Genomic DNA, 15288 nt, shown 5'->3' with positions numbered 1-15288 from the left:
GCCCCTAGTTGTAGTGCCCACTGTAGTAGTGCAGAGCCGGCCCTAGCCAATAGGCAATTGCCTAGGGCATTTGCGAAGCCTAGGGGCATCTGGGCAGCCTGGGCATACTACAGTATGAAGACAGCTGCAGCGTGCAAGCTGTTCAAAGTCAAACTAAAGAGAGGGGAGTCCAATCAGGTGGCGGGGCTACACGGTTATGTGTGCAGTCACTGCCTGCTGCTGGGCAATGGGGGAAACTAAAGGGAGGATCAGAGCCGCCTGTATGAACTACAGTCTGCTGCCAGGTGATGTGTAAAGGTAAGGGGAGGGCACCATTTATAATGTTTATAAGTGTGTGTGTGTGTGTGTGTGTGTGTCTGTGTTTGTGTGTGACTGTGTGTGACTGTGTGTGTGACTGTGTGTGACTGTGTGTGACTGTGTGTGACTGTGTGTGACTGTGTGTGTGTGTGTGTGTGTGTGTGTGTGTGTGTGTGTGTGTGTGTGTGTGGCAGGTATTTTGGCCCACTCTTCCATGCAGATCTTCTCTAGATCGGTCATGTTTTGGGGCTGTCGCCAGGCAACGCGGACTTTCAACTCCCTCCACAGATTTTCTATTGGGTTAAGGTCTGGAGACTGGCTAGGCCACTCCAGGACCTTGAAATGCTTCTTACGGAGCCACTCCTTAGTTGCCCGGGCAGTGTGTTTGGGGTCATTGTCATGCTGGAAGACCCAGCCACGTTCCATCTTCAATGCTCTTACTGAGGGAAGGAGGTTTTTGCCTAAAATCTCACGATACATGGCCCCATCCATCCTCTCCTTAATACAGATCAGTCGTCCTGTCCCCTTTGCAGAAAAGCAGCCCCAAAAGCATTGGGTATGGTGTTCTTGGGATGCCATTCATTATTCTTCTCCCTCCAAACATGGCGAGTGGAGTTTATACCAAAAAGTTCGATTTTGCTCTCATCTGACCACATTAAATTTTCCCAATCCTCCTCTGGATCATCCAGATGGTCACTGGCAAACTTTAGACGGGCCTGGACATGTCCTGGCTTAAGCAGGGGGACCTTTCGGGTGCTGCAGGATTTCAATCCATGACGACGTAGTGTGTTACTAATGGTAACCTTTGTGACTGTGGTCCCTGCTCTCTCCTTGACCAGGTCCCTCCGTGTAGTTCTGGGCTGATTCCTCACCGTTCTCAAGATCATTGATACCCCACGAGGTGAGATCTTGCATGGAGCCCCAGGTCGAGGGAGATTGTCAGTGATCTTGCATTTCTTCAATTTTGTAATAATTGTGCCAACAGTTGATCCTTTCTCACCAAGCTGCTTGCCTATTGTCTAGTAGCTCATCCCAGCCTTGTGCAGCTCTACAATTTTGTCCCTGGTGTCCTTAGACAGCTCTCTGGTCTTGGCCATGGTGGAGAGGTAGCAGTCTGACTGTTTGAGGGTGTGGACAGGTGTCTTTTATACAGATAACCAGTTCAAACAGGTGCCATTAATACAGGTAACGAGTGGAGAATAGAAGAGTTTCTTAAAGAAAAAGTAACAGGTCTGTGAGAGCCACAAATATTGCTGCTTGTAGGTGTCCAAATATTTATTTTCCACAAGAATATACAAGTAAATTGTTTAAAAATAATAATTTACTGGGTTTTTTTTGTTTGTTTTTTTCAGATTCTGTCTCTCACAGTTGAAGTGTACCTATGATGGAAATTACAGACCTCTCTCATCTTTTTAAGTGGGTCAACTTGCAATCGGTGGCTGTCCAAATACTTTTTTGCCCCACTGTGTATGTGTGTATACATACATACATATATATATATATATACACACACACATATATATATATATATACACACACACACATATATATATATATATATATATATATATACACACACACATATATATATATATATATATATATACACACACATATATATATATATATACACACACACACAATTGTATGTGTGACTATATAAATTTATGTACTATATGTGTGCATGTATGTAACTACATGAATGTGTATAAGTGTATGAATATATATGTGATGCACTTGCAGTCAACCCACCGGCACCTGTCACAGAGTTAGAGTTGCCCGGTGGAGAATATCCCGCTGCATGATGCGGGCCGTCTTGCAAGACATACGCTGCTAAGTGTAGCTTCAACAGGTGTCAGACCAAAGCACTCTACTCCTTCTCCTCCTCCTGGTCAGCGGACTCTAAGACAAATCACTGCAGCCAGGTACCAGAAGGGGGAGAGTATACTTTGGGAGAGCACCACCGGAGAGGAGCAGAAGCGTAGAGCACGGATTCCCAGGACCCCGCATGGTGGGTTAGTGGGCGGGTTTAACATCCACATCCACCATGTCAAACTGCCCTTGCATCTATTCAAACCACGCTGCAGCTCTCCCTTTGTGACCTCTTATTTCCACAGTCTGTTCTCTATATAGCTCTTTACTCCAAGCTATCTTTCCTATTTGTCTCCTATTATTCCTGTTCTCTGACTGCTGTATGTCACTTTCTGTTCCTCTTTATCTCTATTTCTCTGTGCGTACACACCTCTCTGTACTATATTCTCCCTGCACTCTCATTATCTGTCCTGTCTACATTATCAGCCAATAATGCACTACAGCTTCCCGCTCTCCCTGGAACCCTAATATTCTGCCTGTCCTGTAAACCACCCACAGAATTGCATCCACATACTATAGTCACAGCACTATGCTGCTTCAAACCTCACTATGGGCGGGATGTGCTATGTGACATCGCTGCCCATCGGCACGATACTAAGCGTATATGTACTTTCATATGCGCCTAGCATTGCGAAGGACAGCTCTTCCGATAAGAGCTGTCCTTCACGATCCCTGGCATCTCTCTGACTTCCGGGTATTGTCATTCTGCGCATGTGCAGAATGACGGGGCCGGCTGCAGGGCATGCTGGGAGGGATCTGATCAGATCCCTCACACAGCGCTGCGGAAAGAAGCCCATAGGCTTCTATAGGGTATCGCCAGCAAAAGCTGACAAACCCCTCCGCAGCGCTGACCCAGTGGCCAGGTCTTTGTACATTAGGAAAATGCAGTAAACGGGGGTTTACCTAATTTCCCGCTTAGTACATCCCGCCCTATGAAGCCTTATATCCCACTACTGTGTCCTTACCCCACTGACCCTGCATTCACTACTCCCACTACTGTGCTTCTATCCCTAACCATGCACTCTATCCTGTACCCTTACCCCCTAGCTCCACCCCACTACTATATGCTTATCCCCATAATGCCCTTCCACGAGACCGCACCTTTACTGTGAGGAGCCATGCCGCTTTTTCATGTGCACGCGCAAAAGCTCCCATATGAGGGGGGACCCGACAAAATGTTGCCTAGGGCACCAAAGTAGTCATGGCAAGCTCTGTAGTAGTGCCCCCTGTAGTAGCGCCCCCATTAGAGGTGCCACCAGAAGCAATGCCCCCTGTAGTCAGGACGTCTCTCCCATAGTGTACACTGCATGAGCCGGAAGCCAGAGTTCAGGAACTGAACTCCTGCCTCTGGCTGCTGCTGTGGGGAAGGAGCCAGGCGCTCACTCGTAACAAAATCTCATCTGCCTGCGGCGCCGGGCTGACATCCTAGCTTAGGTAGGCTGGAGGAGGCGTAACTGGTTCAGTCTCCAAATGGAACTGATAGAACACAGTTCCGCCCCAGTCTGGCTCACTTTAACCCCTGCACAGAGTTCTATTAGAAGGGGGAGGGCCAATTCATGAAGCAGCCAGCTGAATACTAAACAGATGTTACCATGAACAGACATTTACAGGTCATCACTGACAAACCATTGAGAAACTAATATGAATAGTATGCATGAGAAATGGGTGCAATCCAGGGCTTGCTTAACAGCATTGCATGGAATAAATTAAGAAAATATCATAGATTACCCTCTCCACATGCTTCCATACAGTGAATGGCTGTCAGCACTTTGATTGGTGGATTAGTTCAGTCATCCACCAATCAGCATGCTGACAGTCATTAACTGTCTGGCTGCAGGCTGGGAGGCAGGCAGATAATGCGTGTATAAATCACAATCAGAACAGCTGGGCACTAGTTTCTACCTGCATCCCAAGAAGCTACGGAGGCACTAACACAGCGGGCAGATGTCCTCACACTCCCACCACCACGTGGTCAGTTGTCCAGTGTGCCTATACATTAAGTTGGCCCTGGTGCAATCCACGCATCATGCAATAGTATGGGACCGCAATGTCTCCAAAAAGCAGTTTCCACACTTACTTCAGCTGTGACCTGCTGCTCCTTGTTAAAATAGAATGCAGAAATTGTTTGCGCTGCTTGTCTGTCCATAAGTCATACCAGTGCCCTATGAGATTAACCCTCTCATGAAAGAGCTGTGAAGAAGAAAGTGTTAAAGATCATAATGGGGTAACTCTTTTGCTAACTTATGTTTCAGGCACATATGACAATGAGAAAAGAGTATTGTCGGTTATCTAGTCTACTTGGGGCCAGAATGTTCACTGTGGTGAATGTTACTCATTCATACCTAAGATATGCAAAATAAAGTTATATATCATCTTATCATTGCAAAACATATGCTGGTTACTTGTGTATAACTATATTATATATACTATGGGGCAGGGTCGGACTGGCCCACAGGGGTACAGGGGTAACCCCCGGTAGGCCCCATTGCCTGGGGGCCCTCCTCCTCTAGGGATCAAGTTCCAGACTGTGCACTTGAATTATACATTATACATATGTTACCTTATACTACACAGGACTGTGGTGTATTCTCTACAGTACATTGCTGTTATTAATCTGGTACATTATCATGCATGCACTAGCAGTACTTACTATATAAATTATCAAGGACCAGGTACTCTCTAATGGTTCGCCAAACCTCTGTGGTGGCTGGCCACACCCCCTGTGGAGGCTGGCCACACCTTTAAGCATGGGCCCCTACCATACTTGCCTACTCTCCCGGAATGGCCGGGAGGCTCCCGAAAATCGGGTGACCCTCCCGGCCCCCCGGAAGAGCAGGCAAGTCTCCCGATTAGCGGGGTCCCCCTGCCCGTCCGCCCACTTAGTGTGTAAAGTGGGCGGTCCGGGCAGTTGATGACGCGATTCTTGCTGAATCGCGTCATCATAGCCACGCCCCCTGCAGTGTAATGCCGGTGATCGCGGCATTACAGGGTGGGGGCGTGGCTTAAAGGCAGTGTCATTGTGACTCCGCCCCCACTCCACCCCCGTCCCGCCTCCGGTCCACCCCTTCATCCACGTCACAGCCTCCCCTGCCCGCCCTCTGAGACGACCTGGCTGCTCTCTCCCGCATAGAGCAGCCAGAATGTAGGCAAGTATGGCCCCTACCACTGCATGCCTCGGTGGGCCCTTCATGCTCCAGTCCGACACTGCTATGGGGAAGTTTATCAAAGCTTGAAGAGAGATTAAAGGCTCTATTTACTAAACCTTGAATGGATATAAAGTGGACAGAGATAAAGGGGCATGGGTCATTAGGTCGACCACTATTGGTCGACATGCATTAAGTCGACAAGGTCATTAGGTCGACATGAACAAGGTCGTCATGGAAAAAGGTCGACATGAGGTTTTTTTTTCTTTTTTTGATGTCGTTTTCTTCGGAAAGTGACGGAACCGCAATTAGTGCGCCATGTTCACTCGCCATGCTTCGGGCAGGTTACTGTTCCCAATCGTAGTCCACGTGGATCGTAAAGTATGAAAAAGTTTTAAAAAATGAAAAAAATTATGTGAAAAACTCATGTCGACCTAGTGCATGTTGACCAATAGTGGTCGACCTAATGAGTATTGACCTAAGTGTGGTCGACCTAATGACCGTATCCCGAGATAAAGTAATGACCGTATCCCGAGATAAAGTACCAGCCAATCACTGTCTAGCTGCCATGTCACAGGCTGGGTTTGAAAAATGACAGTTAGGAGCTGATTGGCTGGTACTTTATCTCCATCCATTGTATCTCCATTCAAGGCTTAGTAAATAGACCTTTAAGTGGAGAGAGATAAAATACCAAGCAGCTCCTGTCATTTTGCAGGTTGTGTTTGAAAAATGACAGGAGCAAAATGATTGGTACTTTATATCTCTCAAAGCTTTGCTAAATCTCCCCCTATGTAACTTACATAATGCAAGAGAGGTTTCAGGAAGAAACAGCTGCAATACATGTGGAACAATCATATACTTAGGAAGTTAGAGTTAAGGTAAAAATGCTAAGTAGGTAAGTAGCACTTTGGTATGTTTAACTTTATCTGGTTCAAAGGTATGTCCAATGCCAAAATGTAGCCCATTACCACGTCAACTGAGAACTATGCACCAGGCTTATTGGACACACAAAGATGCATCTCCTAAAAGGGTTGTGGTTTACTTAAGTCTCCAAACCCCTACTCTATTGAAGTTACAAGTGAATGTGCTGTTTTTGCAAGTGCAAGTGGACACAAGCACAAGATATACTTAACTGAAAGTATAGCTACAAGTCATCATATCTATGGTGCTGCAAATGGATTTACACCCTACTAAATCAGCCTCTTAATTCCTAATTTGTCTGACCTCTTCATGAAATCAAGGCAACCCAAAAAATAATAATTAGTAAAAAAGAGAAAACAAAAAACAGTATCTTTAGTTGACTAGTGAAAATGTTAAGTGGGTTTTCTCTAACGTCCTAGAGGATGCTGGGACTCCGTAAGGACCATGGGGATAGACGGGCTCCGCAGGAGACATGGGCACTTTAAGAAAGACTTTGACTCTGGGTGTGCACTGGGTCCTCCCTCTATGCCCCTCCTCCAGACCTCAGTTTGAGACTGTGCCCAGAGGAGATGGGTGTGTAGAGATGTGCCCTGTGGGCACATCAGTGGTGCTGTTGCTGGCTGGGGACAGCGCTGGGGCAGCTTGTCTGTCCCCAGCGCTGGGTGCGTGGCGGCGGCGGGTGTCCGGTGCAGGGATTACCCTTTTCCCTGCACCGGACCGGAGGCTGCGGAGGGCTTTGAATGTTGGCGCCCTCCGGGAGCTAATCGCGGCTCCCGGAGCGGGAGCCAGAGAGGTACGCGGCGAGCCAATCGGCGCTCGCCGCGTCATAGGCCCCGCCCCCGGCGTCTGACATCTGACGCCGGGCGGGAGCCGAAGAGGCGCAGAAGCGCGCCGAAGAGCGGGAGAGAAGCGGCCGGGACTCGGAGGGAGAAGACCGCGCGGGTGAGCGGAGGAGACGCCGCAGCGGGAAGAAGACGACGGCCGTGGAAAGAAGAGGTCCCGAGGCCGCGGAAGAGGCCAGAAGACGCCAGGCCCCTTGAAGAAGATGTCCAGCGGCGGCTGGACGCGGAGAAGAGGCAGAGGCGCCGCTGGCCAGGACGGGTCAGCGGCAGAAGAGGGTGCCGGAGACCCCCGGATTAGGTGAGGCCTCAGTGAGGCTATCCTTCCCCCTCCCCTTTTCCTCCCTCGACCACCAGGGACGGGCATTAGGCCCGAGGGCACAATTCGGGCACTAGGCCTGGGCGCAGATAGGAGATTGGGGGCCATTATTTGATTAGGTGGTTTGGGCATTAGGCCCAAGCCACCCTCTCCCTGTGGCACCAGTTAGGCGGGCACTAGGCCCGGGGGCATATCAGGCAATAGGCCTGTGGGGCATTAGAGGGCATTAGGCCCTAGGGTATTTTGGCCAGCTAGGGACATCTAAAGGTGACGCTAGGTACTAGGCCCAGGTCACCCCGCGTGTGACAGGTTAGGCGGGCGCTAGGCCCGTGGGTGAAATCAGGCCTCCGGCCTGTGTGCAGCTAGGGGGGCGCTAGGCCCAGTGAATAAGACCCCCGAGGTGAGTACAGGTGGCACTGGGCGCTAGGCCCAGGCCACCCTGAGGTATTTAGGTAGGCAGGCCTGGGGCCCACATAAGGGAAGGTACAGGAGGTGGGTAGGCCATGCGGCGTCAACCCCCTTTCCAGAGGTAGGGATTTAAAGGGACAGCACCGTGTGATCTTGTATTCCGATATTGTGATGTATGTTGTTACCGTGCAGGGCAAAGTGTCTGTTTGTTTAAGTTGTGCATAGTTGTGTTGCACCACTCACACGAGCTAGTTTGAGGGCTCTGTCTATGTAGCTAGTGTAGCGGACGCACACTAGGGTAGTTCTTGGCCCTGCACGGCTGTTTCTCTTTGCCTCCTTACAGGGACCTGTAAGTGGAGAAGAACGGAGTACAAGACTTGTGACGGTGAGTAGCATCCGTGTACGTTTGTCCCTTGTCTGTCCCCGAGCGCCGGAGTCGGGATTGCTCACGGACGTGAGAATCCTTTTCATCACACTACGTGCGAGAGCGCGAGTGTGTGAAATCTGGGTGGCTGAGGCTTTGTGCCGGTGATGACCTTTCACCCAACCGGTGAAGGTCGCGGTCACCCCTGGGGTATCCCCTTTTTCAGTGGAAGAAGGGTCGATACCCCCCTTTAAGGTAAACTATTCTCTCCTCAGCTCGGTCGTCGGTCAGCTCCGAGAGGGAATCGCCGTGTCCGGATCCGATTGAAGATTGCCAGGTCCGTTGAAGGTTCCGGTACCTGAAGGTGAGAGGGAGCGGCGCCTGGTGAGTACCGAATTTACACCTGCACGGCAGCAGGCACCACCACACCGCAGCCGCACCTCTCACACTTGGCGTAGTCGGCAGGATGGACGGAGACCAGTCACTACCCACAGCCGAGAAGCCGTGGGGAGATGAGCCAAAACGACCCACTCGGAGAGACTCGAACGCCAGTTCCACTGAGGTGGCCCGGAGGGGAACGGACGACGAGCGACGAAGGTCATCACGTCGACTCAACGTCGGACCAGCCCTCGCTCACCTACCCCGTTACGACGGGCGTAATATGACCTTAGAGGACTGGAAGGCCCGATTAGAGGCGACGTTCCTCATCTACCGGGTGCCCGACAACCTGCAGGTGCCCCTCGCCCTGAATTCTCTGGAAGGCGAGGCTCGTCGGACGATCCTTTTACGACCCGACGATGAACGCGAAGAACTGGAGGAGATCTACACTATCCTGGGAGATATCTACGGGGACACCTCCTCGGCGGGGACCCTCCGGCAGCGTCTGTTTGGCCGGTTCCAGAGGGAGGACGAGTCCATACCCCAGTACGCCAACGCACTCCAGGAGATGATGGGAGAAGTACGTCGAAAGGATCCCGATGGGTTTGGGGCACTCACCAACACTAGTCAGATATTGCGGGATCAGTTTGCCATGGGACTCAGGAATGTGCCCCTGAGGCAGGTTATGCTGGATAAGATATCCCAGGATGACACCCTGACCTTCCATCAGGTGTAAATCGACGCCGTAGCCAGGGACCGCAATGCCAATTACGGACCACACGCTGTATTTCCCCAATGGGTGCAACCGGTCTCCGCGCCAGTGGCTAGCAGGGAGACCAACCCATTAGAGACCTGTGTGCAAGACCTGAAAAAAATCTTCCTCTGGGTGACCAAGGAGATGAGGGAAGAGGTCGCCCAGCTGAGGGATGAGGTGTACCGGCGTGACCAACAGGGTACGGAGTCCCGGTCCCGTGAGAGGGACACCAGACGGCCCCGTGGATGAAGCACGGGACCCGATAGCCGTCCTGGAGAGGGCCGGGGCCCTCGTTGTTACCGCTGCCATCGGTACGGGCATATTGCCCGGACCTCTACCGAAGCGATCCCGGAGGCACAGTTAAACTGACCTCCCTCGCGGTAACGGGACCACCCGTGGGGGAGAGCGATGAGGGGAAGTCAGCCATTAACGAACAGGCTGAATTGGTAGGAGAGTGTCCCGTAGTAGTCAGCCGCCTTGGTGGGAAAGATCAGTCCTGCCTGTTGGATACCGGCTCTCAAGTATCCACCATTTCCGAGGCCTGTTTCCTTGAGCACTACGCTCATCTTAAGAGTGAGGTGTCTGAGAGCTTCATTACCCTCACGGCGGCTAATAACCTACCCATCCCCGTGGTGGGGGTGGTGTGGATGGAAATGGTAGTTTGTGGTCAAGAGCTGGGTAGGAAGGGGCTGCTGGTAGTCAGCAGCCCGGGGCTGAGCCATGGCCCGGTGATCCTCGGGATGAACGTACTCCGACATCTCGATCAGCTCTTGTTCCAGGAAAATGGGCCACGATATTGGAAGAGTCTGGGAGTCCGGCGTCCTGTGCAGCAGGCTCTCCAACAGGTGGGACGACGGGGGGCCAGGGCCCTAGGGGCTATCGATGAGCACCTGGGTCTTCTGAAGGTTGGTCACCACCAGCGCCTGGAGTTGCCCCCTCGCCAAGAGGTCCTGATCCCTCTAGAGGTACGGACTCATCAGAGCCTAAATGGCATGGAGGTGATGGTAGAACCCACTGATGTGCTGGGGGTAGGGTCTGGAGTGATGGTGGCACGCACCGTGTCGGTGGTGACCGGGGGGGAAGGTGTCCGTCTTTGTAATCTCACCGACCAGCTTTGTCGAGTCCCGGCCGGGACAGTCATTGCTCAGGTGGTGGCGATTCACGAGGGTAGCATTCAGGGGATGCGAAAACTCTCCCTACAGCCGGAGGCTTCCGAGGCATGGGCGTTGTCTGTTCGAGTGGAGGAGCAGGAGGGGGCCAGCCCCGAGTGGAACGGTACGATTATCCGAACACAGATGGACGTGTCGCTGGAAGAGTGCGCGGCCGGGGACGTAGCCAAGCTGGACCAGATGCTCTGGAATCGGCAGAAAGTGTTCTCCCGGCATGAGGAGGATTTCGGATACACGGAGGACCTGCAGCATGAGATCCGCACCGGAGACGCCCCCCCTGTTCGGGAGCGGTATCGGCTGATACCGCCCCGGTTGTACCAAGAAGTAAAGAACATGCTGCGTCAGATGCTGGACAACCACGTGATCCAGGAGAGTAAAAGTCCATGGGCTGCACCCATAGTCCTAGTCCGGAAGAAGGACGGGACTATCCGTTTCTGTGTGGACTACCGGAAGTTGAATAGTTGCACCGTCCGGGACGCTTACCCTCTCCCTAGGATCGAGGAGTCCATAGCCGCATTGGGCAATGCAAAATTCTTTTCGACCTTAGACCTGGCCAGTGGGTACTGGCAAGTACCGGTGGCCCCACAGGATAGGGAGAAGACCGCATTCGTTACTCCCATGGGGTTGTTCGAATTTTGTCGCATGCCATTTGGGTTGAACAATGCGCCCGCCACGTTCCAGCGGATGATGGAGAGGTGTTTGGGAGACTTGAATTTTGAGGCCTTGCTGATTTACTTGGACGACATCATCGTGTTCGCCGCGACCTTGGAGGAGCACTTTGCTCGACTCAACATGGTTCTCCAGCGGTTGAAGGAGTACGGCCTGAAGCTCAAGCCCCGGAAGTGCCATCTGTTGAAATCCAGTTTGGAGTACCTCGGGCATGTGGTGTCTCGCGATGGGGTGTACCCAACCCCCAGCAAGGTGGCGGCAGTTCAGGAGTGGAAGGTGCCTACCACTGTCACGGAACTGCGGGCATTCCTGGGTTTGGTGGGGTATTACCGACGCTTCATCAAAGATTTTGCCCGGATCGCGGAACCCCTACATGCCTTGCTTCGAGGGATTGCGACCACGAAGAAAGCTACCCTGGAGACCTGGGGAGAAGCGCAGAACCTGGCCTTTAACTGACTGAAGGAAAGTCTCACGGAAGCTGCGGTGTTGGGGTACGCAGATTTTGAGAAGCCCTTCGTTTTATACACGGATGGAAGTCTGCAGGGGTTGGGCACGGTCTTGGCTCAGGTTCAGGATGGGCAGGAGCGGGCGATTGCTTACGGCAGTCGTAGCCTGCGAGAGACCGAGAGGAACCCAGACAACTACAGTTCCTTCAAGTTGGAATTGCTGGCAGTGGTGTGGGCCGTAACCGAGAAATTTGCGGAATACTTGACCGCCGCTCACGTGGATATTTTTACGGATAACAACCCCTTGGCGTACCTGGAGACTGCCAAGTTAGGTGCCTTGGAGCAACGGTGGGTGGCCAGGTTGGCCAAGTTCTCCTACAAGATTCGCTATCGATCGGGGAAGAGTAATACCAACGCGGATGCCCTGTCTCGCTTCCCAGTGGAAATCCGAGCCTGGTGGGGAAGAAGATGACTGCGGAGAAGAAATGCCGGATCTAACTCGTGTGCGGCAGCCCGTGGGCGGAGAGTTGTGTCGACAGAACGCTCAGACTGCCTTACTTAGGTACACGGAGACGGATTGGGCACAGGAACAGCAGGCCGACGAAGGTTTGGACCTCATTCGACAGTGGATACAGAGGGGTCATCTGCCATCTCGACGGGAGCAGGATGGGCTGACCGGGTTCTGTAGGAAGGTGGTGCGTCGTTGGGACCAATTGCGGGTCTGTGCTGGTACCCTACGGAGGCAATGCTATTTGGAACAGGAAATGCGTACTGTTGAGCAAGTGGTGGTGCCGGAAGTCAGGGTGCGGTCATTGGTGGAAGAGGCGCACGAGCAGGGGGCCCATTTGGGACCCTATAAAACATACCATTGGCTGAGACGCCAATATTTCGCCCCCCGGCTGCAAGCGGTCGTGGACCAGGTGTGTCGCGAGTGCAAGAGGTGTGCGGTAGTTAAGCCACAGGAACAGCATGTGCCCATCCAGACGATCCGGACCAGTCGGCCGCTGGAGATGCTGATGATCGACTACGTGTTGATCGGGGAGTCAGTAAGTGGACACCAGTATGCCCTGGTAATGACTGACCACTTCACCAAGTTCACGGTAGTGGTCCCTACCCGAAATCAAACTGCGGAGTCAGCAACACAAGCGATCATTGAACATTTCATTCGGCAGTATGGTTGTCCCGAGCGGATCCATTCGGATCAAGGGGCCTGTTTCCAGGGGCAGCTGATGGAACGCCTCTGCCAGCGTTATGGCGTTCAAAAGTCCCGCACGACGCCTTACCACCCGCAGGGAAATGGAGCCTGCGAGAGATTTAACCGGACTCTGCTGCAGATGCTCCGCGTGTTGGAACGAGCTGAGAAGCAGCGATGGCCCGAGCATGTGCAGGAACTGGTCTGGACTTATAACAACAGAGTTCATCACACCACTGGATTTTCCCCTTTTTTTTTGTTGTTCGGTCGACCACGGCGGGAGGCACACGACTTACAACTGTCCGGGACTGAAGAAGAAACACCCCTAGCCCCCGCAGAATGGGTCGAGGAACACCGCCTGCGGCTGAAGACGGCCCACGAGTTGGCTAGACGGCTTATCGCAGACCACCAACATCCACCTGTGAGGTCCCACGAACCTGGGCCACTGGCCGTGGGCCAGCGAGTGTTGGTGCGAGAGGTCCGCCCGGGGGGGAAACTGTCCGAACGGTGGGAGGTTACCCCATACCTTGTTCGCCGTCGCTTGGCCCCGGGTGGTCCGGTATATCAAGTGGAATCTACTGACGGAACGGGACGCCTGCGCACGTTACATCGGAGTAAACTGCGACCTTGTCCTTTCCTGGATCCGGTTAGTGAAGCCGAGTCCCCTGTGGAGGAGGATGGAGTTGGGGCCCCTGCCTGGGGAGCTCCTGCCCCCCTGCCAGACGAAGAATGGTGGTGGCCAGTCGAGGAGAATCAGCCGGAGGAGGCATCGGAGACTCAGCCCCCAGCCGATGTAGTTACCTCCCCCTTGCCAAGACGTTCTCAGCGTCCAAATAGGGGCGTCCCGGGCCCTCGCTACGCGGATCCAAACTTTGTCTGGTCGGACTCTTGCTTTGTGGGGACCACAAAGGACAAAGGGGGGGGGGATGTGAAGGGGGTTGCCCCCTCCGGCCGTGCATCGCGGCGGGCAGGCCCTAGCCTGGAGGGGCTTGCATCCGAAAGGATTCAAGCCCCTCCAATCGCGACGCCTGATTTTGAACGGCGCGCCAAGCGCGAGCCAATCAGGGCTCGTGCCTTGGCCGCCAATCAGAGCTCGCCGCGGCGGGCCTATCAGGGCCCACCGCGGCGAGCCAATTGGAGCTCGCCGCTTCATAGCTCCGCCCGCTCCCAGCGTCATATAAGAGACGCTGCGGAGCGGGAAGAGTCAGTCGAGCGTCGGACGGAGAAGAAGGAAGAGCTCCTGAGGAAGAAAGAAGACCTCCCGCGGAAGACAGAAGATCCGGCGGCGGAGCGGAAGAAGAGGAGGAAGACGTCAGCGGAGAGGAAGAAGAGGCGGAAGGTGTCGGCGGAGGACGGCGACCAGCGGCGGAAGTCCGGCGGAGAGTGCTGCAGCGTGTGGAGAGCAAAAGAGCTAACGAAGCTCCCCGCTGCAGCCTCTCCCTCCGAGACAGGTAGGCGGCCTTGGGCCACCTCCACCTACCTCTGAGTCCACCCTAGAGCACCAGGGACAGGCGCTAGGCCTGCAGGGATAATCAGGCCCCCTCGGCCTGTGCCCACGGTAGGCAGGCCTCCGGCCTGTGCCCCACTCCCAGGCCTCCGGCCTGTGCCCCACTCCCAGGCCTCCGGCCTGTGCCCCACTCCCAGGCCTCCGGCCTGTGCCCCTCACCCAGGCCTCCGGCCTGTGCCCTATTCCCAGGCCTCCGGCCTGTGCCCCTCACCCAGGCCTCCGGCCTGTGCCCCTCACCCAGGCCTCCGGCCTGTGCCCTCAGTCAGGCTCCCAGGCCTACTGCCGTACACGGGACCCGGGGCAATTTCTGTGTGGACCGGCCCGGATCGGCTGGAAGTGGGCTGTGCGGCAGCTTCCGAGGGATCCGTGGCCGGTGTTGGGAGCCGACCGGCTCCACGCGGTGTATACTCCAGGGGATTCGGAAGTGTGGAGTAACGTCCCCATCCCACACGTCGCCATCCCCCGGTCGTCTGGAGTGGGCAACCGTCTGCTCTGGACCCCCATTCCCCATTGAGAGCAAAAGGCAGTGGCCAGTGTCCAGCATCTGGTAGGTAGGACTGGTTAGTCGGGGTACGCGTTTGGGCCGGGGAAATTGTTCTACTGGCTTGCTGGTTAGTGAATGTGTTTAATTAGTCCGGTCTCTGCTAGTTTGGGATAGAACCAGTAGCCTCAGTTGTCATAGACTGTTTGTTCAGGCAGGCGTAGTTGGCTGTAGTTGTTGTTAGCCGTTAGTGTAGCCTGTAGTTAGGGAGGCTGCTCTTCTTGCCCCAACAGGAGTGGAGAGGCGCGACAATCAAGGTGACCAGCAAGTCGGGAGTGAGTATTACTCTGTGTCTGTTTTGTCATCACCCCGTATAACCGGTCGGGGGTCTGCTCACGGACGTGAGGACCCCCCCTCACCACACAACGTGCGAGTGTGTGAGAACTGGGTAGCTGAGGCCTGCTGGCCGGTGAAGACCTTCTGCCCAGCCGGTGAAGGTCGCTGCTACCCCTGACGTGCCCCGTACTCC

At 53.9% G+C, this 15288-nt stretch overlaps 1 protein-coding gene across 2 annotated transcripts in view; it reads right to left on the bottom strand.

Moving 5' to 3' along the window:
* ECT2L (epithelial cell transforming 2 like) overlaps positions 1 to 15288 on the bottom strand; it is a 257733-nt gene that overhangs the window by 224539 nt on the left and 17906 nt on the right. For both annotated transcript variants that reach the window (XM_063917439.1, XM_063917440.1), the window contains exon 3: positions 4247 to 4359. In XM_063917439.1, coding sequence (XP_063773509.1) covers positions 4247 to 4359 — 113 coding nt within the window. The remainder of the gene's footprint in view (positions 1 to 4246; positions 4360 to 15288) is intronic.

This window comes from Pseudophryne corroboree, chromosome 4 (genome assembly GCF_028390025.1).
Source record: "Pseudophryne corroboree isolate aPseCor3 chromosome 4, aPseCor3.hap2, whole genome shotgun sequence".
NCBI lineage: Eukaryota > Metazoa > Chordata > Amphibia > Anura > Myobatrachidae > Pseudophryne > Pseudophryne corroboree.
This window is presented reverse-complemented; position numbering and strand designations above follow the sequence as displayed.